Source organism: Bos indicus, chromosome 13 (assembly GCF_029378745.1).
Source record: "Bos indicus isolate NIAB-ARS_2022 breed Sahiwal x Tharparkar chromosome 13, NIAB-ARS_B.indTharparkar_mat_pri_1.0, whole genome shotgun sequence".
Classification (NCBI taxonomy): domain Eukaryota; kingdom Metazoa; phylum Chordata; class Mammalia; order Artiodactyla; family Bovidae; genus Bos; species Bos indicus.
The window spans coordinates 12,507,613-12,535,497 of NC_091772.1; the positions used below are offsets into that span (position 1 = coordinate 12,507,613).

At 42.5% G+C, this 27,885-nt stretch overlaps 1 protein-coding gene across 12 annotated transcripts in view; it reads left to right on the top strand.

Annotated features, from left to right (window-relative positions):
- The window catches only part of USP6NL (USP6 N-terminal like), a 139,518-nt gene extending 117,930 nt beyond the window's left edge, over positions 1-21,588 (top strand). For all 12 annotated transcript variants that reach the window (XM_070800729.1, XM_070800736.1, XM_070800731.1 and 9 more), the window contains 6 exons: positions 1,284-1,404; positions 4,515-4,609; positions 5,289-5,354; positions 5,448-5,547; positions 8,011-8,163; positions 13,595-21,588. In XM_070800729.1, coding sequence (XP_070656830.1) covers positions 1,284-1,404; positions 4,515-4,609; positions 5,289-5,354; positions 5,448-5,547; positions 8,011-8,163; positions 13,595-14,955 — 1,896 coding nt within the window. In that variant the 3' untranslated portion in view covers positions 14,956-21,588. The remainder of the gene's footprint in view (positions 1-1,283; positions 1,405-4,514; positions 4,610-5,288; positions 5,355-5,447; positions 5,548-8,010; positions 8,164-13,594) is intronic.
- The last annotated feature ends 6,297 nt before the right edge of the window (positions 21,589-27,885 follow it).

Consider the following 27,885-nt stretch of genomic DNA (forward strand, 5'->3'; position numbering starts at 1 on the left):
TAAGCCAAAACTAAACATTTTGGTATTAGAACATGTTATTCTTAAGGCATTGATTACTCTTGAGGGAGAGAGATTTGGGGGAAGAGATCAGCTAGTGTCAACGCCAGTATAGATGCCAAGTAAATGCTTTGCTGACCAGATTCCAGGAAGGACACCTTGAACCTTGAGGTGTACCATTTCTACTGTAATCAAAACCTTTTAAGTTACAAGGGACAGAAATTCACTCAACCTAGGGCAAGTTAAAAAGGAATTGATTAAAGGGACATCTCATAGAAATGAAGCTGAGGGTGGCTGTTGGAGCTGGAGGGTGAGAAGCCTACAGGGAGAAGAGCTCCTCTTTCTGTCCCGCTCGGGGCCACGTGGTGACTCTGATTGTCTCTGGAAACTGTTCATTGTACTGTTTCTCTCTTCAGATGTCTCTCTGTGCCTGCTTGTCTGTTTTTCTTAGGCTGCTTTGCAGCCATAGCCTCAATGTGGGCATTCTGTTCAACTACATACCACTGTATACGTAGTTGTGGCTTTATTCAGTTTTCCTAGAGAAACATGTGATTAATGAATGAGTAAAATTGTCATGCAGCTGAATTAATGCTTCCCTGGGGTTAGGGAATCCCGTTCCCTAGGGAATCCCAGGAACGGCGAAGCCTGGTGGGCTGCCGTCTGTGAGGTTGCACAGAGTCGGACACGACTGACGCAACTTAGCAGCAGCAGCAGGAGTTAGGTGTCCTCGTCTCCATGAGCGGTGGTTCACATGTCATGACATGGATCCCTAAGGCCATGCGATATGACATATAAGTGTCATTATGTGTAATTATGGGGAGAATGGGCAGTTCTCAGGGAAGGGGCTTAGACTGGAAGGGGTCCCCCAAAATATGTCTCTGTAAGGATCTGGAAATCTAGAGAAAAGACAGCCAACTGGGAACTGTGCAAGGAGAGAAATTTGCCAACATCTGAGCAAAGAGGAGGAATATTGAGCTGAGAATCACACATAAAACAGACATAGAAACAGTGCTCTTTACAGAAAGTGTAAGAACAGTATTGAGCAGAGGTCAGTAAAGTCCTTGTAGGTTAGCCTTGTCCACACTTCTGCATGTATCCTTCAACACAAACACAGTCTTTGATAGCATGTGGTTCAGTACTGTGAAGGCTATAATATTTCTCTGTAGAACTGCGCATTAAGTAATGTATTTAGGCCTTTTCTGTTTTCTACCTCAGTTCTTCATACCTGCCTGTACATGTAATTTGATCTTAAAACCCCCGGTTTCTCTGTTCTCGTTTCTCTTTAGGAGGTTGGATACTGTCAGGGGATGAGCCAGATCACAGCCTTGCTCCTCATGTATATGAACGAGGAAGATGCTTTCTGGGCCCTGGTCAAGCTGTTCTCAGGTCCCAAACACGCCATGCACGGTAAGAGGACCCTGAGGCTGATCACCAGCAACAAACAGGGGAGGGAGAGACTGGCAGGTTCGAACAAAGTCAGACTTGGGGGTGATGCTTGGTAGAGTCAAGTATAGAAACTTGTCTAGGGGCGTGTTTAATTCACTAGTATTTATTACTAATTTCTTATTTAATTCTTCATCATTGAACTTTTCTAAGCTTTTCTGTTCAGATTTATAGTCCTTCGTCTTTACTACAAAATATACTATTGACGTTTTAAAATTCTTTCCTTACTTGCCCTGGTTAGGAGAAACTAGGTTTGGAAGAATTTAGGAAAAACTGAATTCTTGGAAGCTTTTGATCGAAACTATTAGACAGTCATGCCTTCAGAGAAATGTCTACTGTTGACTGGATATTGCGATTTATACCAGTTTGTTAGAGAATATTAATTGAGAAATGACACTGAGGTGTTTAAAGGAAAGGCCCACAGTGATTTGGTATGTCAAATATCTGTTTTAATTCTTTCAGACTTAAAATTGGTTCCATCTTACAGTAAAAAAAGCTGATAACATATTCTGGGAAGTTTGATATTTCAAAGCTTGCATAATTTTTTGGTTTTCAAGTTATTACACTGTTTTGAATAATATTTTCCTTATATTTGCCAAGCATATGCAATAAACTTAACTTGAGAGAGTTTGGATTGAAACTTCTCTTGAAAATAAAAGTGGTGTTTCTCTATATAATGCAAAATTATTTTCTCAATGCATTGAGTGTGATGATACCAAATTAAAAACAGTTTTAACACTAATCACTCCGAGAATGGACCATCATTCTCTTTGTGAACGTTAAAGCTTCATGTGCTGGGGAACCTGCCACAGGTTAAAGTGATGTTTTAAATTTTCAAAACTATGACCTTCCATAGTTTATTAAATCTCACATTCTTACCATGTGCTTATTGTCGAAGCATTGTGTGTATGTGTATATGTTTGCATTTAGCTATCTCCTTCAGTGTTTGCTGTGAATTTTTTAAAAAATAAATACTGTCTACATGATAAGTGTTTCTGGACTCTCTGCATCCCATAAGTGGACTCCATTAGTAAGACACGTTACATTGAGCTGCCATTCAATAGTATCATTGCAAAAGGCATCTTGAAGAAACACAACTCTTCCTTATCAGTCTTTATTTTGCTTTAGCGTGAGATGGCATTGCTGATAATCTTGGAAGTACAGTGGAATATTAACAGCTTAAGTAGTGTGTAATTATGTGGAATACTGTCCAGTTTTAGAAAATCCATCTCTTTTAAGAAGCCTGGTAACTTGCTTGCAGTAGTTACTGTCAGCAGTCTAAGCTATGTGTGTGTACTCAGTCATGTCTGACTCTCTGTGGACTGCAGCCCACCAGGCTCCTCTGTCCATGGGATTTCCCAGGCAGGAACACTGGAGTGGGTTGCTATGTCCTTCTCTAGAGGAGCTTTCCGATCCAGGGATCAAACCTACCTCCCTTGTGCTTCCTGCATTGGCAGGTGGGTTCTTTACCACTGCACCACCTGGGAAGCCCCAGACTAATCTACAAAGCAGTACTTATTTTAATATTCTAACATTTACATTTACAAACCAGTTTAGGTCATTGTTATGGGTAAGTTTGTACCTAGAGATATTTGTTTCTAGATCTGCCTATGAAATTTTATAACTGAAGGCTACCTCAGTTCTTTGCATTTCCTATATGAAGCTGTTATCACTCACAAAAGTGTAATGTGAGGGCTAAAGCATGAGATTTAAAATACCAAGTCTGGAACCCCACTGAAAAGGGAAGCGGTGTTGGGTATCTTAGCATCCTTGAGCTCTGTTTATTACTGAAGGAATTGCCTTTTTCAAAATCAGACTTTGTCTTGAGTTTCTTCCAACCCCCACTCCTCTCAAATTGACCATGAAAGTGTCAGTAGAGAGAGAGAGTTTTGTGTTTTTTTTTATGAAATTATTTCACCAGAAAGTATTACTAGGGGAGGAATTTTCTATCTCTGGAGATTTTTACACACTCCTTAGAAAGCTGAGAATCGGTTAAGAAATAGCCCTTCCCCAAGGATCATAAAGCAGTTCTTCCCAGCAGTGTTCCGCAGTTTCTTGCAGGGACATACTTTTACGTTTTGGAAACATGCGTTCTGTGGGGAAATATTGGACTCCAAGATCAGATAAGTCTGGGAGATGAGGTAAACCAAGAAAAACAAGTGTCTTTAGTCTATGAAACAACTTAGAAACATTCAAAAGCTCATATGCCTGTGAACATATGCAAAAAAGGGTATATGTGACATACAGTATTTCTCCTGGATTCTTTTAAAAACATAGAACACTTATTAACGTCTTTTGAAGTTACCTAGAACCCAGGCTGAAGAACCCATATGGAGAAATCAAATTCATTGTGTGTGCATCCTTTTTAATGGACTATTAGAATATCTGAAAGGAAACTTGTGAATAAAAATAGATGTAAATTTCCATGAGTTACATACACAAAGTTAATACTAACTTCCCATTTACAGTTACTTCCTAGAAATCTTATAGATTGTATTGCATAATCATTTGGGATAGACTATGTTAACATTGATCATACATGCCCGTATGTTTTAGTTTATGTTACATATCACTTATAAAAAGGATTAAAAAGTGATATTAACCTGGGAATCATGGTTACTCTAATGATACTGTTAGAGTAAGCCCGAAAAAAGTAATACAGTGTTGGTTTTATATAATGCGGAAGCAAAATAAGTGATCAAGATTAGAATAACTTATAGAAGTGTGTGTTTACCCAGTACTTCAAGGAAACAGATAATCTTGATAAAAAGCTTCAGTTTCCATTTTTTCTTATTTTCTTATTTTCCCTTTTAATTCAGAAATACTCTGTCCTCTTTTATATTTTTACAAGGTGATAGGCGATCCTTAGCAAACACATACTAGGCTATAAGTTTTCATTAATCAAAGCTTATACATAATTGTTACCTTGGAGAGAAGTAAAAATATTTGGGTAACTATTAGGTTTGTTTTTATTGTTGTTAACAGCTAAAAGATAAAAGAAATATGTTGCATTTTAAACTAGGGGTTTCTGTTGTTATTATTTATGAAGTATTGTTTTTATGTTTGTATTCTAGGATTTTTTGTCCATGGTTTTCCCAAACTCTTGAGGTTTCAAGAACATCATGAAAAAATACTGAATAAATTTTTGTCCAAGCTTAAGCAGCACTTGGTAGGTAGATATGACCTTGACTTACACCCACCTATACCAAGAATAAAGCTAGAAGCCTTGAGTGCAGCCATTGGTCCCCATTACTCTATTGGTGTACAGTCTCGTCCATTTCATTTACTGAGCAGTTCCAGTTGCTCACAGGACATTAGATTGGTGGAATTTAGTACCGCTGAACTATCACAGCCCTAACTCATAGCATCAGTCGCCTTTGAAGCTGATACATAATAATACAAACAATATAGTTTTTAAGGGTATGTGATTCCTCAGTGATTTAGGAGGTTTTTTAATTGCACTAAAGTATTTGCACTAAAATATTTTAAGGATCATACAGACTCGTCCTCAGTGAATCACATGCATACTCCTCTGAAAAAATACAGTAATTTAGTAAAGCAACGATGCTTCCTTTTAGAATATATTAAAAGAGAATCAAAGTGTTGTATTACAGTCTTATCTTATGAGGGGTTTATTCTCAGGGTGATTTTCAAAAGTACAACTGAGGAAGAAGAGAGAGTCAGAAGAGAAAAAGTGGAAATACCGCAGCACAGAGGAGATTCGTAATGAATGGTTTTGTTCAGCTGTGACAGCTGCCTCCAACAACCTGCCTAACTTTTAGTATTTATTATATTGTCATGTTTTGTGTGCAGCAATCCAGAAATTGTGAAATTTTTGTTTTTTCCAGGATTCTCAAGAAGTCTACACAAGTTTTTACACAATGAAATGGTTTTTTCAATGTTTCCTTGATCGGGTGAGTGTTTATTTTAAAAGTCCAATCATAAAATTAAAAATACCAGACGAGGACAAACTGTTCATCTTATTTCTGTTTTGTTTTTAATTATAGACGCCCTTTACACTAAACCTCAGAATATGGGACATCTATATCTTCGAAGGAGAGCGAGTTCTTACTGCTATGTCTTACACAATCTTAAAATTACACAGAAGTAAGAAAGCATTTAATTATAAAGATTTCACAAAAGCTAGCCTTGTTTTAAATCTTGACTTCTCGTTACCCACCCAACTTCAAGGTCATTTCTTTTTAGTAATGAGTTTAAAAATTCTTTAAAATCAGTGAAGAAATTATCTTCAGTTGGTGGTTTTCCCTCGTTGGTTCTTCGTCGTGACTAGAAGCTTACTCCTTGCAAAACTCTTAATTCTTTTCTCTGTGTCAGTTTCATCTTCACATTTAAGTTGAATGTAGTATGTTGGTTTTACTACTACTAATATTCCTACTAGTTACTTGTTTCCATGGTGTGTGTGTGGGGGGGATGTCCCTTATTTATTTATTTTTTTTCTTTGATAAGTTTAGTACGAAAAGGGAGAGACCAAAGAAGCCAGGCCCTTTAGTTAACAGGTCTACAGAGGGCGTTTTCTGTGATTGCTTCACCAGGAAAAGAGCATCCAGCCCCACGCCATAGACCAGAGTTGGGGACCCTCCCCCTATCTCCCTGTCTGGCTGCTTTGTGGCCTCTGTAGCAAGTACCCTCCAGGCCCACAGTTGTCCAAATGTAGCAAAAGGCCTTCAGTTGCAATATCGCAAGGGCTTGGTAAATAGGATATGCTGTGCCTTACTCTGAAAGTCAAGAAGTGAGAGTTGCTCTTTATGAATATGAGGGACCTTATTCACCTTAAAGTCTTAAACTACCCTTAAAACTTAGGCACTCCTTTTGTGACCATGCAGAGAAGGGAAGAGAAGCTCACGTGGGTGCCCCTCAGGCAGCACCTCCCGCCTGCGGCACAGCCTGAGTTCACGCTCACTGTATACTCCGCCCGCTTGCCTTGTTCTTGAATGGTCATCTCTTCAGTTTCCCAGCTCAGTGACACATTAGCTGAGTGCTTGGGGTCCTGTTCTCTAGTTTTCCTCCCCGCTGTGGCTTTGTTCTAAGAATGTCCTTGGTACTTTGATAGGAAATGGTTTGATTGCTTACTTGAAAAGCATGGTCTTCAGGAGCACCAGATTATTCAGATTCTAGATAAGACTGAAACTTTAAAATCACATCTGTGTTGTTTACTCTGAGAGAAGAGGATTCAGAAGTCTTGAGGTTCACGTCCCTGCCTCCCCAACACCAAACCACAGCCCTAAGATGAAGCAGTTTGGCAGTGAACTGCCTCCCAAAACTCAGATTTGTGGTCATAACCGCAGGAAGTCAGTCAGTCTCCCTCCCTCCCCTCTCCCCACCATGCCCTTCTCTTCTCTCTGGATTATGAACTGACCAAGATGTAGAACAGAAGCATACTCTGTGTTAAGGTATATACTTAGCAGTTGAACGTTCCTTTAGCAGTGAGAAAGCCCCATAACTCTCTCCCTCCTCTTAAATTGTGTTTCACTTACGACTCTTGATTAATTTTGACAAGTAAAAAGTTCCTCTACTCTTTGTAAATTAACCTTAAACACAACAACTACTTTAAATCCTACTATCATTAGGTTAAACTCTGGAAAGCCTTTGCTGTTGTGTACTCTTTCTTCATTAGGAAGACAGAGATCAAGGACTTATATGAAGTTCCTTCATCATATAAAGCTTCTGGGCCAATAGTTACCTGAGGCTCCTAAGATTTTTTCTTGTTTTTTTCCTGATTCCCTTACCAATATTTAGAGGCATTGTTATTTAAAAAAGAAAAATCACACTGTGACTTTAAACAGTAAAAAAAAAAAAGGCAACCTAAATGCCCAGTATTAGAAGACCAATTATTCATAAATTTAGAGCATACACACAGTGGATTCTTATGCAGTTGTTAATAATGACAGCATACAATCATACTTGTTGAAGTGAGAGGTATCAGTGATACACACCATTGACTGGGGGAAAGCAAAGAGGTGAATAATGTGTAAAGTGTCATTTACTTCTGTAAGTTGAACTGCATGTACACACATCTGCTTGTAGGACACTGGCATAGTATCAATACAGATAAAATTAATAATCCAGATTTTCAAGAAATTCAGAGAGGGGCATTGGTGGTTTAGTGGTAGAATTCTTGCCTCCGAGATTTTTGAAAAACTCTGAGACAGTTAAAATACAGACCTAGAAGTGGCTATGCCTGTGGCAGTCACAGCTGTTATCAGGAAAACACATACATCATCCTGGGTGGTCTTTGTCAGTCTCCGGTCTCTAGGAGCTCATGCTCTGGGGAAAAATAATACCCAGGTATGGTTATTCTTACACCTGTGAGAAGGTATTTAGCAGCACTCACCTTTCCCCAGTCCCCCGAGGCTACCTGCTTTTCTCTGTGAACTGCTTTTCTCTGTGCTTTAATATCAGGAAACAGTTTTGTACTAACTGAGTTTTGGTGATAGTCACAAGGCTATTTGGAAGTTGTATGTGGTGCACTCTTAAAAATAGACATCGAATAAAATACGTTTTCTTCTCAACCTAAAGTAGCCATTGTATATTTTTCTCATCTTTTCTTAGAACATCTTATGAGATTGTCCATGGAAGAACTTGTAGAATTTCTTCAGGAGACCTTGGCAAAGGATTTTTTCTTCGAAGATGACTTTGTAATAGAGCAGCTCCAGATTTCTATGGCAGAACTGAAGCGGGCAAAGCTCGACCTTCCAGAGCCTGGTAAGGAAATAGCCAGATGCTTTATGTATAACTTACAGTTAAGATCAGGAGATACTGTGCAGTTAACATGGCCGATCGCTGTGAAAACGTCTGCATACTTGTGATGACATCATGTAAATCAGTGTCTTGTTGGCTGCTTACGGCTTCATTATTTTAAGAAAGAGCAAATATTCATTAAATCTGCCTCTCCTAGTTGGAAAATTAGGAAGTTTAATAGATAGATAATGTTGTTTCAACAGAAGTTAACCATGGCTTAAGTTACCATAACAATCAGCACTCTTTACTTTCACCATCACTTGTAGAACCACATGCGGTACTGGAGCAAGTAGAAGTCCCATTTTATAGAAGAGGAAACTGATACTAAAATGCTAATAAACATGAAGCCCGCAGAAGCTGCAGATAGCAGAGTCCGAGTCTCAGGTTCCTGACTGCTCATCCCTGGTTCTTCGCAGTATGCTGCAGTGTAGATAATATATTTTATTCACTTATTCCAAAACATCTTCCAGTGCCTCCTGTTAGGTTTTCTGCTAGGTGCTGTGTTGGGGATTTAACAACTAAAAAGACATTCCTTCTGTTCTCAGGGTGCACGGAGGAGACCCAGAATTTACGCAGCAACAATAGAGTATGAATAGAGTCATAATAGAGCTAGAAACAGGGTAAATAGGGAAGGGTGGATGAAGGGTAGTACTGGATGAGAGGGAAAGAAAAAACAAAATGCAGAGAGAGCACAGTAGAAAGTTTTCAGAACACACTTTTGCTAAAAACCAAGATGCTTTGCTTTTAGTTATTTAAGCGCAAGGAGTCTAATCGGTGTTTCGCTGAGGTTTGTTTTGCGTCATCAGGGTTCACCAGAAGTTAAGCCGTCACTGCAGTGGTGGCGTGTGGGCCTGGGCCCAGTGAGGCCAGCGCCCTGCTCCGGGAGGTCCCTCCTCTCATGTAGTGTTGTCCTTCTCTACTGATTCTTTCCTGTCACAGGGAATGCATTTGGAGTAACAGTTACTAACTATATTCTTGCTATTCCAATATTTATTTTTAAATGACTTACCTACTTTTAAAAAGTTTAAAACAAGTTTTAGTAAAAGACACATACATTAATAGAAAAAATATATATAACAGAACTGTTTAAACATGAGAATAAAATATCCAAACCTGTGTAATGGAATGGACTGATTTAGCGTCTAACTAGCAGCTAATGTTTATTGAGTGTCTGCTCTGTGCCACATTCCACACAGTGTCTCATTTAATCCCTCAAATAACTTTTACAAAACACTCAGCCCCAGTCTACACATGAGGAAACTTGGTGGCGGTAGTTTGTAAGATCTTTTTACAGTAGACAGAGATAGAGGAGATGGGGGTGGATAAATGACCCCGGAGCTGGGTTATTCTCCGGGCTGATGTTCTCTGCTTGGATACAGAAAGCCGCTGCGGTCTTCCGAGGCAGGCCGGCTGAGGGACTTGTAGTTGCGTGTGGTGTCCACTGGGTGGTGACAGAGACCTGAGTATGATGGAAGATAGAGCAGCCAGAAGGGACTAAAAAGACTCCCCCCCTTTTTTTTTTTAAGGGATGCTAAGGAGTGTTCTTTTTGTTGTTGTTTTAAAGAAAAAAGTGTTATTCAAGAAAAATAAGAAACTTTTTGCCTTTTTCTGAAATATATCAAGTTACAGTTCCTTTTTTTTTTTTGAGCAGAGTAGTCTAATTCTTGGCAGTGGCATAAAGATATTTACCATTTATGTGATGGAACCCTAGTGAAAAGTGTCATTAGCGTGGTATTTTCACAGAAGCGTCCGTCTTGTGTGTGATGGGAATCATGCTGCTTTCCCACTTCTTCATTTAAACTCCTGGTTTTCAGGGGAGGAAGTGAAGAACAGAATTTTAGGCAAGGAGCTAAAGTGAGGTGAGCAGAAAACAATGTCATGTCTATTGAAAAGAAGTCCAGAATGAAAGTATGGATAATAAATATTAATACTTATTGCCTATTTATAGCCATCTGTTTGACATCAATTATGCTTGAATCTTTTAGTTATACCCCGTTGCTTAGGTGTGAAAGGAGATATTTAAACCAAAGACCAAATGCAGCAGAGTGTGTATTAGGCACGTTGGGCAGGGTGGTGGGGGGGCGCTGCATAGTTTGAATAGTTTGAATCTGTGAAAGATACTGTCCAAGAATGTTTAATGCTTATACGGATCTACTTGTGTGGGAAAAGGGCAGAGAATATTTATCAGCACATGAGACAATGGTATATGTACTTCAGCACATGAGACAATGGTGTATGTGCTTCAGAAAGGAATCACTTTATAATGAAGTCGGAGAATATTTTTCTCCTGATCCTGTACTTAGACACAGAGATCAGCTCTCCTGGGCGCAGGGCCCCTGGGTTTTGCTGCTATGGTTGCCAGATGAGTCCTGGGCCTCACTCAGTCCAGCAGCGGCCTCAGGAGGCCCAACGCTCTGCTGTGGATATCTCCCCGCCCCATCGCCCCCATTATTCTCCCTGATTCTGGCCCATCCTTCCCCTCCCCTTTTTCCCTTCCTTCTCCTAGGTCCCTCCTCTTGAGAGACAGGGCCCTTCCCACTGCCACGGAGGCCCTTAGAAACGTGAGCAAGTGTACATTTGCTTGCCCTTGAACTGCTGAGGATTTGCGCTGTTCAGAGGGCTTGGGTCAGTCACGGGAATCCGTCAGCGACTGCTGGTAGAGGACACAAGTGGGTGCGGAGTCACGGCCCTGCCCGCTCCCCGGTCACAGGTCCCTGTGGACAGGAGCTGCTGTCCCGCGCTGTTCTAAGTTGTGCAGACCCCAGCACTGCGGTCCGGCCCTGGTGCCTGGGAACACACTGACCCTCCCGCGTAGGCCCCCTGGCTTAACCTTCAGTACTATCCATAATATGGGGAGGAGTTAGGGTTTTCAAGCACCTAGGTTTTAGAAGGCTCTTTCTTATATGCTTGTCTATTGCTCCTTTCAAAGCACTCTCCTTTTTTCCTACTTACAATCTTTATGGGAGCTAAGGGCTGTATCCTCTAAATAGCTTTGTTAAGTTGAGGTATCCATCGTTACCTCTTAGAGTCCTCGTTCCTAGTGAGAGACTGACATTCAGCAGTTAATTATAGACATCATGTCCTTTTGTTTGCACTGAATTTTTTTTTTTCCCTCCAAATCCTGCTATATCTAGTTTCTTAGCTATATAGATCTTGGGTATTTATTACTGTTATGTCTCTGTACTGTTTATTTGAGTGATAACATCATTACTCTAATTAAGACTAATTACATATGAATGAGTGGACATTCTGTCAAAACCTCAGTTGTGATTCTGTTACTATTTTAGACACTAGACTGCAAAATAAGTAGGACTGCACTTTGAGCCGGTTATCCACTCCTAAGGTGAAAGGGAGATGTATTATGGGTGACCGTGAAAGACCTTTAAGAAGCTACTTTTTGGATGTTTTAAAACAGTTGCAGATTTTTTCCCTCCCGGTGTGGATTTTGGCCTCCTGACCATTCAGTAAATGGAACATGCTAAAATTTTCTTTTAATTCTAATATGATGTGTAGATGCATAGAATATTAATGTCTCTTCTTAGAGAAATGTGTATATTGGCTTGAATATAAAGTAGTGTTAAGTGTAAGGTGAATACTTTTCTCACCCTTTATATTGAAAAATTAAAAATCCCTCATATGTATAACACATACCTTTCCATTTTGCTTCAGGCATGAAATTACCACCTCAGTCTATTACTTCCTCATTTTTTCATTCCTTTTCCTGAGAAATACAGGCCTTATATTTGCAATTCTGCATTTTACCATGCATCCTATTAGTCTTTGCTGATGCATGCCTTTTATGTATCCGGAAGATTTCAGGATGGAAATCTCTGGATATGAGAACATAGGGACAGGATATGATGTGGTATTATTTTCCCCAGATGTTCAATTCTCTCTTAGTCTTCTTTCCTCCCTACTTCTTCCTTCCACTTTACCTAGAGCAGCTTTGTTTATATTTTTTTATTTATTGGAGTTTCATATGAGAGTTGGTTAGAGAAGGAGAATTTCCTTTTAAAAAGTTAAAAAAACCCACTGAATTAGGGAAACACAAAGTTTATTTTTAGCTCAGTAACTCTGAGTCTGGTGGCTCATCTATTTAAAGGTTATTTACCATCATTCTCCGCTCCCTTCCAAGGAAAAGCTCATTGAACTTTTTTAATATCTTAAAATTATGATATGTGGGTAAATAATAGTTATCATCACCTAAACCACGAGCTACATGAAAGCAAGGTGGCATCTGCCTGCTCACAACTGTGGACCCATGGCTTCCTCCTAACCGTTTGTTAGGTGGGGGGGACATTTGAAGAGAGAAACAACTTATTTTTAAGTGAGAATGTATGATTTTGTAGTGACAGGTAGAAAGCATATATCTTAAACTTTGGAATTTTTACAAGTGAAGTCTGTCATCTTTTCAAGATGGTATTTATGGGTGTCCATATTATGGTGGATTGTTTTTACACACTGTTTACTAAATGCGCATTCCTTTAATTCCTCTTTAATTTTCTGGTGTTATTTGAAATGTAAAACCAAAAGTATCTAATATGATTTTCTCTTTCTTTTTTCCTTTTTTTGCATTTAAAGTAGGACCCTGTTAGAATATTAATTTGGAAGTACAGAATATTGTTTCTTTTTATCCTGTGAAGTTACTTGAGAGAATAATAATGAGTGATTTGGGTATAACTTGGAGCCACAGTTGGTCATCAGTTGACCTTTAAACTTGGCAGACTTGCTTGAAGTTGATAGAAACTATTTTACTGAGAGTCTAAACTCTTTTAGTTGAGGAATGCTTAAGTGGAAGGAATGTAATAGTAAGACATTGAACTACTGACCTGCAAGATTGTTTTAGGAATAGAAATGAGAATATCAGCTTTGCATTTTTGAAAAAGGTAATAGCTTAACAAAATTTAATAATCATCTTATACAATTCTGTGATCCTTGCTCATGGGGCTTCCCTGTTGGCTCAGACGGTAAATAATCTGCCTGCCAGCTTTGATCTGAGGGTCCAAAAGATCCCCTGGAGAAGGGAATGGCTACCCACTCCAGTATTCTTGGGAAATACTGGACAGAGGAGCCTGGTGGGCTACAGTCCATGGAATCCCAAAGAGTGGGACACTACTGAGTCACTATCACTTTTTCTTACTACTCATATAAGGATATATAAAATCTTCCAATCTGCACATTGTCTAATAAGACTTTTGAGTTTTGGAATGTTTTCATGTCAATCTCTCTAAAAAATGCTTCTCCTAAGCTACTAAAATGTTGCATGTCTCTGTTGTGGGTATGCATGTTGAGTGTGCAAGTGAAGAGTAAGCAGAAATTCATTGATTGTAAGTCTTAGGTTTGGTACTGTTTGCTCATGCACATATGGCACTTATGAATGTGTCTTTCCCTTTAGGCAAAGAGGATGAATTTCCAAAGAAACCTTTGGGGCAGCTTCCCCCTGAAGGTCAGTCAGCTGGTGTTACTCACCTGAGCAACGGACAGAGGAGCGTGGGCAGGTCGAGTCCCCACCCTGGCGGTCGGAGAGGCAGCGGCTCGCCCCACAAGACCCACGAGCCCTCCCCACCCCACCCACGCCGGACCGGCACCCCCGAGAGGGCGAGGCAGCAGCGGCGTAAGTCGTCGGACGAGGAGGGTAAACGGCTTCGCGACGAGGCGGAGGCGCAGGCGCAGAGGAGACTCCCACCGGGCGCCCAGGACGGCTCCGGGCAGTACAACCACGCGGCGGCCAATCAGAACAGCAACGCCACCTCGCGCGCCCGGAAGGAGTTCGCGCCCCGATGGCACAAGCCTTCCGAGGCCGCGGTTCTGGAGAAGACCGCCAAGTCCGCTGTGGAAGGCCGGAGCCGGGCCGCACCCCCCGCGCTCGCCGACCCCCGGGCTCCCCACGTGAGGCAGAAGACGAAGGTGCTGGACGCAGATGAGGGCAAGCGCGGCTCCACGGCCTCTCAGTACGACAACGTGCCCGAGGACGGTCCGGGAGGCGCCGTGGAGGAGGCGCTGGAGCGCGCGCGGGCACAGAGCCCCCGGAGGCCCGCCGAGCCCGGCGCCAGCCCGTCCAGAGCCCCGCCCAAGTTCGCCTTCAAAGTCCTGCCTTCGAGTTACGCCCAGCACCCGTTCCTGCCAGACGGGGAAGATCGCGGGCCTGCGCACCCCCCTTCGTACAGTAACCCCCCCACCTACCAGGGCAGCTCTCCAAAACGGGTCCCCGCCGCCAACAGCAGCTTCCCGTTTCCCCCCGGGGCACACACAAATCCTTCCCGGAGACCTTACGGCTCCACACTTTCAATCAGTGCTTCTCCAGAGAAATCTTACAGCCGCCCGACTCCTCTGGTCCAGCCGTCGAGTCGAATAGAAGTTCTCCCTGTTGATCTTGGTGCCGGCGGATATTCGGGCAATTCAGGGTCCCCAAAGAATGGGAGATTCATCCTTCCTCCAGGGGATTGTTTGCCAGATAACAGAAAATGGTCAGAAGTTGGTTACACGTGGAGACCAGAGATGCACGGACAGCCGTGGACAAGAGATGTCAACCGTGGCCACTTGAGCAGTTTCCCAAGACACCCCACGTTTCACCACGCCCCCTATCAGGACCACTCACTCCCCTCAGTCTCCGTAGATGGTCCAGTGCGGTATAGAACTTCCCCAGCTCTGGAAGACGCCACTTCACCCGGGTTTCAGTATTCAGGGCCCTCGCCTCCAGCGTATCACTACAGAAATCGGGATGGACTCTCTATGCAGGAGTCAGTATTGCTGTAAGAATTCATTTGTACTTGCTGCAGACAAGAGAATAGAAACCGTATGAGACCTGAATTGCTATGTTTATAATTGCCAAAGCAGTATTTTATACGATTGTAAAGAACTCGCACAGTTCTCATGTATGTCAGTAATAAGAATATATGGAAGTGATTTCATCCCCACCTAGATGCTGCTTAAAGATGAGCTTTTAACGTGCATCATCACCGAACCCATTAAAAGGAATTTAACCTGGAAACATAGCAATAGCATTTAGGGATGCACGCACAGTTTCATTAATATCTTTCTCCAAAATCTGAACATCTGTACTCTCTTAGCCCATTCTATTTTGAGTAATGTTACAAAGCACTGAAAAGCAGTAGAATAGATATTTTTAAGGCTCTACCTAGTGTATGTGTTTTTTAATAGCTACTATATAGGCATCTACCCATATACAGTCAAACACAGAACTAAAAAAATGTTAAAAGAACTTTTAATCTAGATCCATGGAATAATTTATTCTCCTTTTCCCTAACTTATCTTTTAGTCAGGTTTTGTCCGTCCACCGCCACGTCCCCTCGTTTTATTTTTAACCCAGGTCCTAAAGTGACTTGAGGGTTTGCCCTGACTTGATTCAGCATCTCATGGAATGCTCAGCTTTCTCATTCAGCTTTCAGTCTGAAAATTAAAGACATTGGAGAGAAAGGCTAACCACTTAATGGTGCTTAAAAAAATCAGTGCAGTTTAAGTTTTGTTTTCAGAAGTGCAGCACGCAGTGTGTTCATGTTCACAGAGAAGTCAGCTTTTGTGTGTCTGTGCCCTTTTTTCTGGTCTGACTCCTACAAAGCTCAGAGCAGAGTATGCTTGCCAGACGCCCAGGAAGTGTGTGCATAACTCTCCAGTGGATGCCAGCTGAAGTTGCAAGTTACCGATCACCAGTCACTCATAGCAGAACCAACTGCTTTGAAATTCATTTGAAAGCAGGATTAATAATATGGTCCTTTCTTACTTCTGTCCCTTAAATTCCTGTGAAACCTCCCTACAAAGGGCAGGGAGATACTTACATGGTCTTTTCCTCGCCCTCTTCCTTTAAAGAATGTAGTCAGTGGATATTGCTGCTCTTAGGCCATTAAATTATTGCTTTGTAAAATTGTAAAAAATGATCCTAATTATTACTAGGAATCTCAGATTTTGGTCCTTTTTTTTTTTTTTTTTTTTTTAAATAGCGTGGCTATCATTTTTTCAGAAATCTTTTTTTTGGTTGGTTGGTTCAGTGAAAAAAGTTCAGTTTCATGGTAACAAATCAGCAATGTATTTCAGAATATTCTTTTACACTACAATGACCAAAACAGCGACCAAGTTTTGGGCACTCCAAGAAAGTATGTCTTTGGGTTTCACTGGAGAGCTTGTTTTCACCCTTACCTTGCTCTTGTTCGAACAGTAGAGAATAGAAAACCTAACACTGATGGTTCTTCTTGTAAATTGGGGCTTTTAAGCTTTCAAGGTACAGAAGTATATGTTATAAAATGAGAGTAACATTTGTTTAGCTAGTGAATGTGACAATATTTTTTATGTATATAATGAGTCTAATGTAATTTTAATCAACTTGGTAATGATGTTATTAAAGGGCAAAACAAATGCAGTGTATTAGCAGCTGAGCACTGCACAGAAACTCCGACAAAATCCAAATACCACAAGACTCCCGACCCAGATCATGTGGAAGCTGAGAAATAAATGTATATAAAAATGTAGCTGGGGATGTGAACTCCAATTTTAAACCTTGATTCTGTGACTTGTAATAATCCAAGCTGTACAATTTAGTTTATGATAGCAGCATCAAAGCTGCTTCAAAATATATATATATCAACAGTGGTAAATACTGTAGATTTATATATATATATATGCAAAAAATATATACACACACTATTTTCTTATGTCATCTATGACATTTTTTTATCTGTATACTTTTTTTGATGTGATTGTTTTTAACATGCTCAAGAAGTATATTTTGTTTGTGTCTTTTATGTGCTCTGTTCATATGGTATCTCTGATTTTTCTAAACCTTGTTCACTTCTAACTGAGTAGATATGACCCGGTATTTGCCTCCATGACTATATATATTGCAGTTCTGTGTTACATGCTTTACTAGCTTCCAGTAATTCTGTATTTAGAACCGTATCACCCTCCTTTATTTAATCAGCCATTTTTAATAGCTTACAAGTCTGTTAGTGTGTGAAATTCACTCAGTTGTGTCCAACTCGTTGCTACCCCCATGGACATATATAGTCATGGAATTCTCCAGGCCAGCATACTGGAGTGGGTAGCCTTTCCCTTCTCCAGGGGATCTTCCTAACCCAGGCAGGGATTGAACCAGGTCTACCACATTGCAGGCGGATTCTTTACTAGCTGAGCCACAAGGGAAGCCCTTTTAATAGCAATAAGGAATTATTTTCAGTTTTCCTCCATTGTGAAATGTAGCTGTTGGTTTTTCAAGTAGGAAAATTTAATTTGAAATTATTTTGCCACCATCCACTTTTACTTTTTCAAATTTATCTTTTAATAAAATATAAATAATGAAATGTTAAAAGATGGAATAATATTCATATAGGAGGTTAAGTATATTTATAAAAAATCTGGTAAGGATCTTCATTTTTTTCTCTAGATATATACAAGGTAAATATTTTACCACTGTTAAGTCTTTTCTTCATAGCAGTTTTGCTTAACACAGTAAGCACTTTGATATAGTTTATATATTTTTTTTAATAGTTTGAAAAATTAAACTAGACCTAGTGTCTCAAAGAGTTTTAAAACTTCAGCTCTTTCAGGTGCTTATGTTTCCAGGATGTTTAAAACAGAAGACAGCTTTGGGAGCCGATAGATGCCTATCCTGTCAAACCAGACATACAGGGGAGGAACAGAATGCATTTTCCTCCTGCCCTCTAGGTTCTCCATCCAGACCTCATAGATTGGGCAGATAAAGGACAGACAAGTAGGAGAAAAGCAGCCAGAAGGCCATTCGCACGTGTGCCCTGCCTTCACGGGATCCAGTGATGAGGTGCTCCAGGGGAGGGTTAGCTTGGGGTTTCTCCACCCAGCTTAGCTGGGGAAAGGGAGGGATGGGGAAGAAAGGGCACTTACGTAAAAGCAAATGACTTTCTAGAAAATAAATGGGCCTTCAGCAAAGCAGATAGGAGAAATGATCATGTGTCCTGGGGGCTGAGTGGGGTGCCAGAAGAGGAGATTATATATAAAGTTGCCTGGGGAGGGGATTTATGACAATTGCATTCTTTGGGAAGGCTCTGCTTTTAGGCAGGTAAAGGGTTTCAGGGACTCATAACTTCAGCTCAAAAATCGTTTGTACCCCCAAAGTGGCATGGTTTGGGGTGACAGGTCCTAAGCCTCTTCACCATCAGTGACAGAACGCTTCTCTAAAGAAGGAAAAGAGATTCAGTCTGGGACAGCTCCAAAGAAGAAAAATAGATGTTTACAGGATGTGATGTGATTGTTTTAACTTTTTTTCATTTTAAGATCCTAAGTTTTATGTCACAGTGAGTGTCCCTGTATATTTGTAATCATTTCCAATCTTTGTCTCAGGGCTCGTTACACCATAAGCACAAAAGTGATGCCTAGTCAATATTTTGCTAAGATCTCTTTTCTTTTCTTTTTCTATGATTAGAGAAAAACATTCCAGGTCCACAAATAGGGCTTTATTCACACAGGATCTACAGCTTAATCTTCTGGAAATACTATTCTCAGTTATCTTTTACATTCACGCCTTTGTTTTCGGATGCTCTTGATGGTGGGTTATTTAAGATTGGTTTTGGCAGTTTGTTTTAATTGTCCTTTAATGGATTTTACATTTCATTTCTAATAGTAACATTAATACTTACCGATCAGACAGTTTTAATAAGTCAGACTTTACTTTTACAATGACGTAAGGTGTTGAGAACAGGACAAAGGATTCCATTTAACACTTGTGAATTGTACTCTCAGAAGGGTTTTCGGTTATAGATAAATCTAAGCATAACTGCCACCATTTTATCAGTAAGAATCCTGAAAAATAGAGGAAAAAATAACAGATTTCATAAGAGTGGATCTTGACCCCTGCTGCTCGTTAGAACTAACTGGGGAAATTTTTTTTTTTAATCAAGTGTATATTCCCACTGTGAGCTGTCTCAAAAATTCTTAACAGACCCCTTTCAGAGTTTCGAAACTGATTTCGGGTAAGTTAGGAACATTTCGACTGGAAAGATGAACATCCCCAGCCATCTCACAGTTCTGATGAACTGCTGGCAGTGGTGGGAAGTGGCAGTGACTTCAGCCCAAGGCCAGACCCTGTGCTTCCTCTCATCACCTCTTACAACAGTTCTTCCAAATAGATTGAGCCTTATGAGGATTTCCGTTTTCCTGGATAACTTCTGTCACTTTTCCTTAAGTGACCTGCTGAAAAGAGGCCCAAGCTGTCAGGAAGCCCATGGAGAAGCCGAGAAGGTGCTGCACACTGGTGTCCACCTGACCAGTCAGCATTTCATTGAGCCCCTACAGTGTACTAGTCGCCTTGGGACGGTGCTGGGTTCATACTTCAAGATAGGAGGTGTGTTTTATAGTCTGTGTCTCAGTTCAATGTTGGCGATGGGACGTGTACAGGTGACCATTGTGGGCACAGAAAAGCCCAGTGCTGGAGGGTCTGGGAGGGCCTGTGCGGGAGAGAGAGTAGACGGACTGAAGGGAGGGAGAGGGGCGTTTGTAGAGAAGGGATGCACGCAGCCTCGTGCCGTGTGTGGGGAAGTTCTCGCTTTGGCATGTGTGTCTGGGATGGGGTGGGAGAGTCTGCAAAGACCTGGCCTGGGGGCCTGTGTGCCCTGTGGAGGTGGATTTAGGGGTATAGGCCTGGGGGATGTTTGGACAGTTGCAACAAGTGTTATTTCTAAAAGGTGGTACGGATCCCAGCACCAGGGGAGAAATTACCAAGAAAAGGTAATGAACTTGAGAACTATTTACTAAGTAAAAATTGGCGAAACTTGATAATTGATTGAATGTAATCATAACAATTAAGGATAATAGCTAACATTACTGAATGCTCGCTGTGTGTCTGGCATTGTGCTCGGCATATTACTCGTATTAATTCTCCCAATAACTGAAGTGTATGACCTTAGTTCCCAGTTTACATATGAGAAAACTAAGGCTCAGGGAGTTGAAGTGACTTGCCCCAAGTTACACAGCTGCTAGGAAAAGAGACCCAGGCAGGACTTGAATCTGAGTCTAGAACTTCCATTCCCTCACTGACAATTTTAAGAAAATATTTACCTACCATAAAATTCACCCATTTAAGTATACACATCAGTGATTTTTTAGTAAATTTACAGAGTTATGCAGCCATCACAGCAAACCAATCTTAGAGCATTTCCATTACCTCAAAAAGCTCTTTTCCCCATTTGCAGGATCCATTCCCACCCACAGCTTCAGGCAACGGTTAATCCACCGTCTATCTTTCTGATTTGTCTTTTCTGGACCTTGAAATGGAATCAGACAATATGTGGGGTTTTTTGCATCTGACTTCTTTTTGCTTTTTGAGGTTCATCCATGGGTAGCAAGTGTCAGTATCCACTTTCTTCTTTATTGCTGACTAGGAGTCTGTTGTCTGGCTATCACACTTTGTCCCTCCAGTCACCAGTTGATAGGCATTTGGGTTATTTCCACTCGCTGCTCTGACCATTTGTGCCAAGCGTTTGGCCTTGTTTTCATTTTCTTTGGGTGTATATTTAGCCGTGCTGTTGCTCGCTTTTATGATAAACTTGTGTTTAACTTTTAAAGAAGCTGCCTCACTCTTTTCCATCATATCTGTATCATTTACCTTCCCACCAGCAGTGTATGAGGGGTCTGATTTCTCCACGTCCTCGCCGATGCTTGTTCTGTATTTTTGGTTAAAGCCATTCTAGTGGGTGTGAAGTGATATCTCACTGTGACTTTGATTTGCATTTCTCAAATGGCTAATGATGTTGAGCAGCTCTTCGTGTTTTTATGACTCATTCGTGTGTATTCTTTGGTGAAATCTCTATTGATATCTTTTGCTCACTTGTTTAATTGGGTTTTCTTATTTTTTTAAAGTAAGCATTCTTAAAATACTCTGGATACAATTCCTTTGTAAGACATAAGATTTGCAAATATTTTCTCCCAGTCTGTGACATGTCTTTTCAGTTTCTTAATGATGTCTTTTGAAGTATGAGTGTTTTTAATGAAGTCCAGTTTATTGTTTTTTTTCCTCCATGGATCATGCTTTTAGTATTGTATCTCTCTGCCTAACCCAAGGTGACGAATGATTTTTCTCCCATGTCTTATTTCAGAAGTTTTACAGTTTAGCTCTTACATTGAGATCTATGAGCCATGTCAAATTATTACTGTTATAAGGTGTGAGGGAAGGATCTAAGTTGATATGCATGTTCAATGGTCTCAGAACCAAGTTTAAAAGACAGTGCTTTCCAAAACTGAATTGCCTTAGTACCTCTATCAAGAAATCAATGAATCATATAAGTGTTAAAGTTTCGAAAACAAGAAGTGTACATCCTCCAACTTTGTTCTTTCTCAAGTTGTTTTGACTCTTCTGGTCCAGTGTTATGCTTCTTTTGTTAAAGTTATGCCTGTTGTATTTTTCTTGCACTTGTGACTAGAATTGTGTTCTTCAGAACCTGTATGCTCGCACACATCATTCTGTACTGCTGAGCGGAATAGAAGGCCAGAGGTTGATTTCTGCAGTTCCCTGGTTGGGCCGTGGGAGGGACAGTGAGGCCACCGTCTGATGAATCCGGGAGAAGGAGTGGGTTTAGGGCTGACGAGGAGACGGCCTCTGTTTGGACCCATAGAATCTGAACAGTGGGGTACAGACACATCGAGCAGATGGGCAGCTGGTGATTGTGGAGAGATTTGGACTTGCTGGCACGTAGGGGTCAAGTCATAGGAGAGCACCTGCCTGGGGAGGAGATGAGCTGAGGAGGGGAGCGTGAAGGACTCGGAGGGACCAGCCTGGACTGGGGTTCCACGGCACACAGGCCCGGTGATTAAGGACGGAGCTTCTGCATCAGACTGAGTCGAGTTTGAAGTCGGCGCCCGAGGCATCCACTGGCCTCCGTCCTGGGGAAGGAGGAGCAGGACCATAGCATCTGTGCCCTTCTCTGGGGTATGCAGGCTGCAGTGCTCGTTTCCTGGAGTTGTGAGGATTCAACAAGCTGATTGGCGCATGGTTTCCAGGAAGGCATCACCACGCAGTAGTAAGGAGGAAGGTTACCTGTCCTCCCAGCCCCCGCAGAGCTGGGCGTTAGTGACCAGGAGGGCCGCAGCCCTGATTACATGGAGCTGAGAGTCTCACGAGCAACACAGCGGCACACGTGTCACGACAGGACACCTGCGGGGGGCGGGGGGAGGATGGCCCAGGGCGATGGGAGAGGAGGGGCCCTGGCTGGGGGGCTGCAGATCCCAGGAAGGAGGAGAGGTCAGCAGCCTAAGTGCAGGAGAAGATCCAGTGACTTGACTGAAGAGATGGTTGGAGTTTGATAGGGCGTTGGGGCTGTCATCTGCTGTCATTCCTAGAGCCACGGCCAGGTTGGCACGTGTGGGAAGCAATGCCACTCTCTCCAGAGCAGGGTGGGGGCGTAGTGGGAGGGTTGGGCCTACATGGGGAAAATGATGCCAGTTAGAGGGCAGTTCTGACCCTTCACGCGCTTGGGAACCGCTACCAGGCTGTCCTTGGTTTTATTCCAGTTTGTTACTTTCTGTATTCCTGGAGATTAAAATATCAATAATTAAAACTCCCTGTAGATCAAACTTTCCACTTTGATTGGGAGGAGAGTCAGCATAATTTGAAGATAAAGCCGGCTGCATCAAGACCTCTCACATCCTTCCCTGGAACACCCTTGACTTTGGCGAGCACATCTGTAAGTTTTGCTGCAGGTGGTACCCTAAGGAGATTTGATGTGGGAGTTGCCGTGTGTGGGCGTGCAGAGGTTCACTTCTCTGAAAGCCAAGTATGAATCCACAATGAACCACGGCTCCCAGATAGCTCAGACGGTCTTGAATGCATTCATCAACTCCACTGAGATCCTGGTGTGACTCTGGGCAGGTCCCTGAGCCTTTTGGGGCCTGGGTTCTCTGATCTGCAAACTCTAGAGGTGGAAGGGAGAGTCTGAAAAGGGTTCTGCCCCAAATTCTCTAAGGGGAGGGTGCCCCATCCCCAGGCCTGTGTGTCTGCTTTGTGCAGCTGCCATGTCAGGCGGTCTGAAGATAGTGGTGAGCAAAGAACAGATGGCCTTGTGGCATTAAGGAGCAGGCGGACGTGTGGGGAGGGTTGGCATTCATGCTTTCTTACAAATGAAGACCCACATCTATGGCACGGACCAGAAGGGTGGGGAACCCAGTGCGCTCAGCCCCTGTATGACAAGCACGAACATGATGCTTATGAGAAGAGATGTGGCTCAGATTGGTCCTGCGGGGAAGTCACCACGGAAACGCACAGAGGAAACTGGCTCACAGCCATGGGAAGTGAGGGACCCTCACAAGACAGCCAGGGAGCAGAGGATGGATGCAAAGGAGCAAATAAGACCTAGACACTCAGGTTGCTGTATGGATACAGTGTTAAATCATCAACCACATCTGTACCCACAAGTCATACCATTAGCAGGACCACCTCTGAAAGGGCAGAGAGCGATGGCCCTGGCGGTGCACAGCTTGGTGGAGTCATCATAGCTTGACTGGAAGTCATCATAGCTATGCCCCTGTCTGAGCTGCCACTCACCAGCAGGGTGAGCTTGGGAAAGCCACGTTTCCTTCTGGGCCTCACTGTCTCAGCTCTAAAATGTAGGCGTTGGAGCTGGATGGGCTGGTGGAGATGATGTCGGAGAGCAGGTCTCAACCAGGGTGGTGAACCAGAGTCTCTTGGGAAGCTGCCCAAAATACTGGTGCCCAGGCCACCCCAGATGAATGAGGCAGATCTCTGGGGGTAGGGCTCAGAAATTAGGATTCTTCTTAAAAATTAAGCCCACAGCAGCCCAACAGTTCACGACTCTGTTATCTGTCCATCAGACCCGAACCACGTGATGCAGTTGTATAGGAATAAGCCACAAGCAGCCAGAGTCCTGGGGTCAAAACCTCTGATGAGAAGCCACGAATGACATGCCCGCCTCTGCCACCAAGCAAACTGTTTTGACCATGAAGAAAGGAGATGTCGCTCCATCTCCGCCTCTACGTCATTGTTGTTCTAGCTTCTGTGGCCTTCTGTTACTGTCTGTGAACACCTTACAATCATGTGAAGGCATTTTTATCTAGAGAATGAAGTGGTGTCTGGAAAGAACTCAGGTTTGCAGCAGGCTTGGAGATGAGTCTCAGCTTTTCCAGTAGCCTTTCTGAACCTTAGCCTCTTGAGTGAAATAGAGAAGATGAGGCGTTCTCCACAGGCCTGCTCTGAAGATGTACTGAGATGATGTACATCATGTGTACATGATGTGCAATACAGCGCCTGGGACATGTGCTCAGTAAGGTTAAACGATGAATAGAAATGTCTGTATAGGGAATAGACTAATATCACTTATATTTGAAGTTTGTTTTTCCCCTTTGAGACTTGTGAAGTACCCCCAAGTAGAATATGAGCAAAGAACAGTGAAAGAAAATGTACGGATAGAGAAATACAACGCTATTAAACACATTCTCCATCCTGCCAGTAATTCAGTTCAGTCGCTCAGTTGTGTCTGACTCTTTGTGACTCCATGATGTACTCTGCATATGGGCTTCTCTGGTGGCTCAGTTGTTAAAAGAATCCACCTGTACTGTGGGAGACCTGGGTTCGATCCCTGGGTTGGGAAGATCCCCTGGAGAAGGAACAGTTACCCACTCCAGTATTCTGGCCTAGAGAATTCCATGGACTGCATAGTCCATGGGATCGCAAAGAGTCAGACACGACTGAACAACTTTCACTTCACTCTGCATATAAGTTAAATAAGCAGGGTGGCAATATACAGCCTTGACATACTCCTTTCCCAATTTGGAACCAGTCCATTGTTGCATGTCTGGTTCTAACTGTTGCTTCTTGACCTGCATACAGATTTCTCAGGAGGCAGGTCAGGTGGTCTGTTATTCCCATCTCTTTAAGAATTTGTTGTGATCAACACAAAGTCTTTGGCATAGTCAATAAAGCAGAAGTAGGTGTTTTTCTGGAACTCTCTTGCTGAATGGAAGCAATGACCGACGAGGCCAGTTGGCAGAAAGGATGTCCATGCTCTGCCAATGGGAGGAAAAGTTCCCCTTCAGTGTGCCAAGTCCCACACCACTGCATGAGCAGAAGTACAAGCAGAAAAAAATAGATGTGAAAGGATGTTTGTCTTGCAACAGCAGAGGATCGGTTAAATTGAGATTGAGTTCAGTTCAGTTGCTCAGTCATGTCTGACTCAGTGACCCTGTGGACTACAGCACACTAGGCTTTCCTGTCCATCACCAACTCCCGGAGCTTACCCAAACTCACATCCATCGAGTCAGTGATGCCGTCTAACCATCTCATCCTCTGTCATCCCCTTCTCCTTCCACCTTCAATCTTTCTCAGCATCAGGGTCTTTTCCAGTGAGTCAGTTCTTCGCATCAGGTAGCCAAAGTATTGGAGTTTCAGCTGCAGCATCAGTTCTTCCAATGAATATTCAGGACTGATTTCCTTTAGGATTGACTGGTTTGATCTCACAGTCCAAGGGACTCTCAAGGGTCTTCTCCAACACCACAGTTCAAAAGCATCAGTTCTTTGGTGCTCAGCTTTCTTTATAGTCCAACTCTCACATCCATACATGACTACTGGAAAAACCATAGCTTTGACTAGACGGACCTTTGTTGGCAAAGTAATTTCTCTGCTTTTTAATATTCTGTCTAATTTTGTCATAGCTTTTCTTCCAAGGAGCAAGAGTCTTTTAATTTCATGGCTGCCATCACCATCTGCAGTGATTTTGGAGCCCCCCAAAATAAAGTCAGCCACTGTTTCCCCATCTATTTGCCATGAAGTGATGGGACCAGATACCATGATCTTAGTTTTCTAAATGTTGAGTTTTAAGCCAACTTTTTCATTCTCCTCTTTCACTTTCATCAAGAGGCTCTTCAGTACCTCTTGGCTTTCTGCCATAAGGATTGTGTCATCTGCATATCTGAGATTATTGATATTTCTCCAATATCTGGCAATCTTGATTCCAGCTTGTGCGTCATCCAGCCCGGCATTTCGGACAATGTACTCTGCATACAAGTTAAATAAGCAGGGTGACAGTATACAGCCTTGACATACTCCTTTCCAGATTTGGAACCAGTCTGTTGTTCCATGCCCAGTTCTAACTGTTGCTTCGTGACCTGCATACAGATTTCTCAGGAGTCAGGTAAGGTGGTCTGGTATTCCCATCTCTTGAAGAATTTTCCACAGTTTTTTGTGATCCACACAGTCAAAGGCTTTGACGTAGTCAATAAAGCATAAGTAGATGTTTTTCTAGAACTGTTGCTTTTTCTGTGATTCAACAGATGCTGGCAATTTGGTCTCTGGTTCCTCTGCCTTTTCTAAATCCAGCTTGAACATCTGGAAGTTCACCGTTCAAGTACTGTTGAAGCCCGGCTTGGAGAATTTTGAGCGTTACTTTGCTAGGATGTGAGATGAGTGCAATTGTGTGGTAGTTTGAACATTTTTTGGCATTGCCCTTCGGGATTGGAATGAAAACTGATCTTTTCCAGTCCTATGGCCACTGCTGACTTTTCCAAATTTGCTGGCATATTAAGTGCAGCACTTTCACAGTGTCATCTTTTAGGATTTGAAATAGCTCAACTGGAATTCCATCACCTCCACTAGCTTTGTTCATAGTGATGCTTCCTAAATTGAGGTGTATAACCATATAAAAGAACACTAATATTGTTCATTCTTTAAGAATAACAGAGATAGTCTGATATGTGCTGACGTGCAAAGAGGTCTAATTTATTACTAACAGAGCTACAAACAGCGTTCACCTAGACCTTGGTTGGCTTTCCAACTTCTGCCTTTGCATCAGGCCAACCTTGAAGCTGATGGTGTTGTGCTGTTGAAGGTCATGCATCAGGTGGGGTCAGGGGTCACTTACCGTAGGTTTGGGAGGGCCAGGGAAGTTCTATGTACACAAGGCTTCAAAGCCTTGTGGGCAGACACTGAAGAAGGTTTAGAACCAATGGGCAGGTGCCTAGGATGTTAGAAGGATCCATGTTGAAATAAGACAGAGGTAAGAAGGGCTTAGGACCCCTGAAGAGGAGAGGTGTCCCAGGCATGTAGGGATGAAAGCTAAGAGCCAGCCAAGATGGACAGGTCCCATCTAGGGCACCGTTTAAAAGTTCTAACAATGAATGAGCCTAACAGGGCTTGGGTGGAGCTCAAAGGAAATGGCAACCCACTCCAGTATTCTTGCCTGGAGAATCCCGTGGGCAGAGGAGCCTTGTGGGCTACCGTCTGTGGGGTCACAGAGAGTCAGACACGACTGAGCAGCTAAACAATAACAGCAGCAAATGGCCATGCCCAGTGAAGATGCCTTCAAACCTCCGTTCCCACCACCCCGCCCGCAAACAGTCCTGCTGCTTCCCTGGCTGGTCTCTCAGTTCAGGGAGGAAGAAGGGGAGGAAATCAGAGGGGCCCCTGGGGCAGCCCTGAAGGGCAGCCAGGGGTCACAGGCTTGCCACCCTGAGCCCAGGGCACTAATGGAGGCCACATCCCGATCCCTCAAGGTTGGTGTGGCCCAGGACAGAAGGGCACTTGCTTGTTTTCATATCAAAGCTACAGGTCAAGTGATGCCAGTGAGTGAAAGTTCGAAAGGCAATAACAGTGTTTTTTGGGAAGTCAGACATCTCAGAAACATGGAGACCTTGAAGCAAGGGGAGTCCCATCCCTGCTGGTCTCTTCCTGCCAGTAAGTTGACATTGGACTTGCTTCTGTTT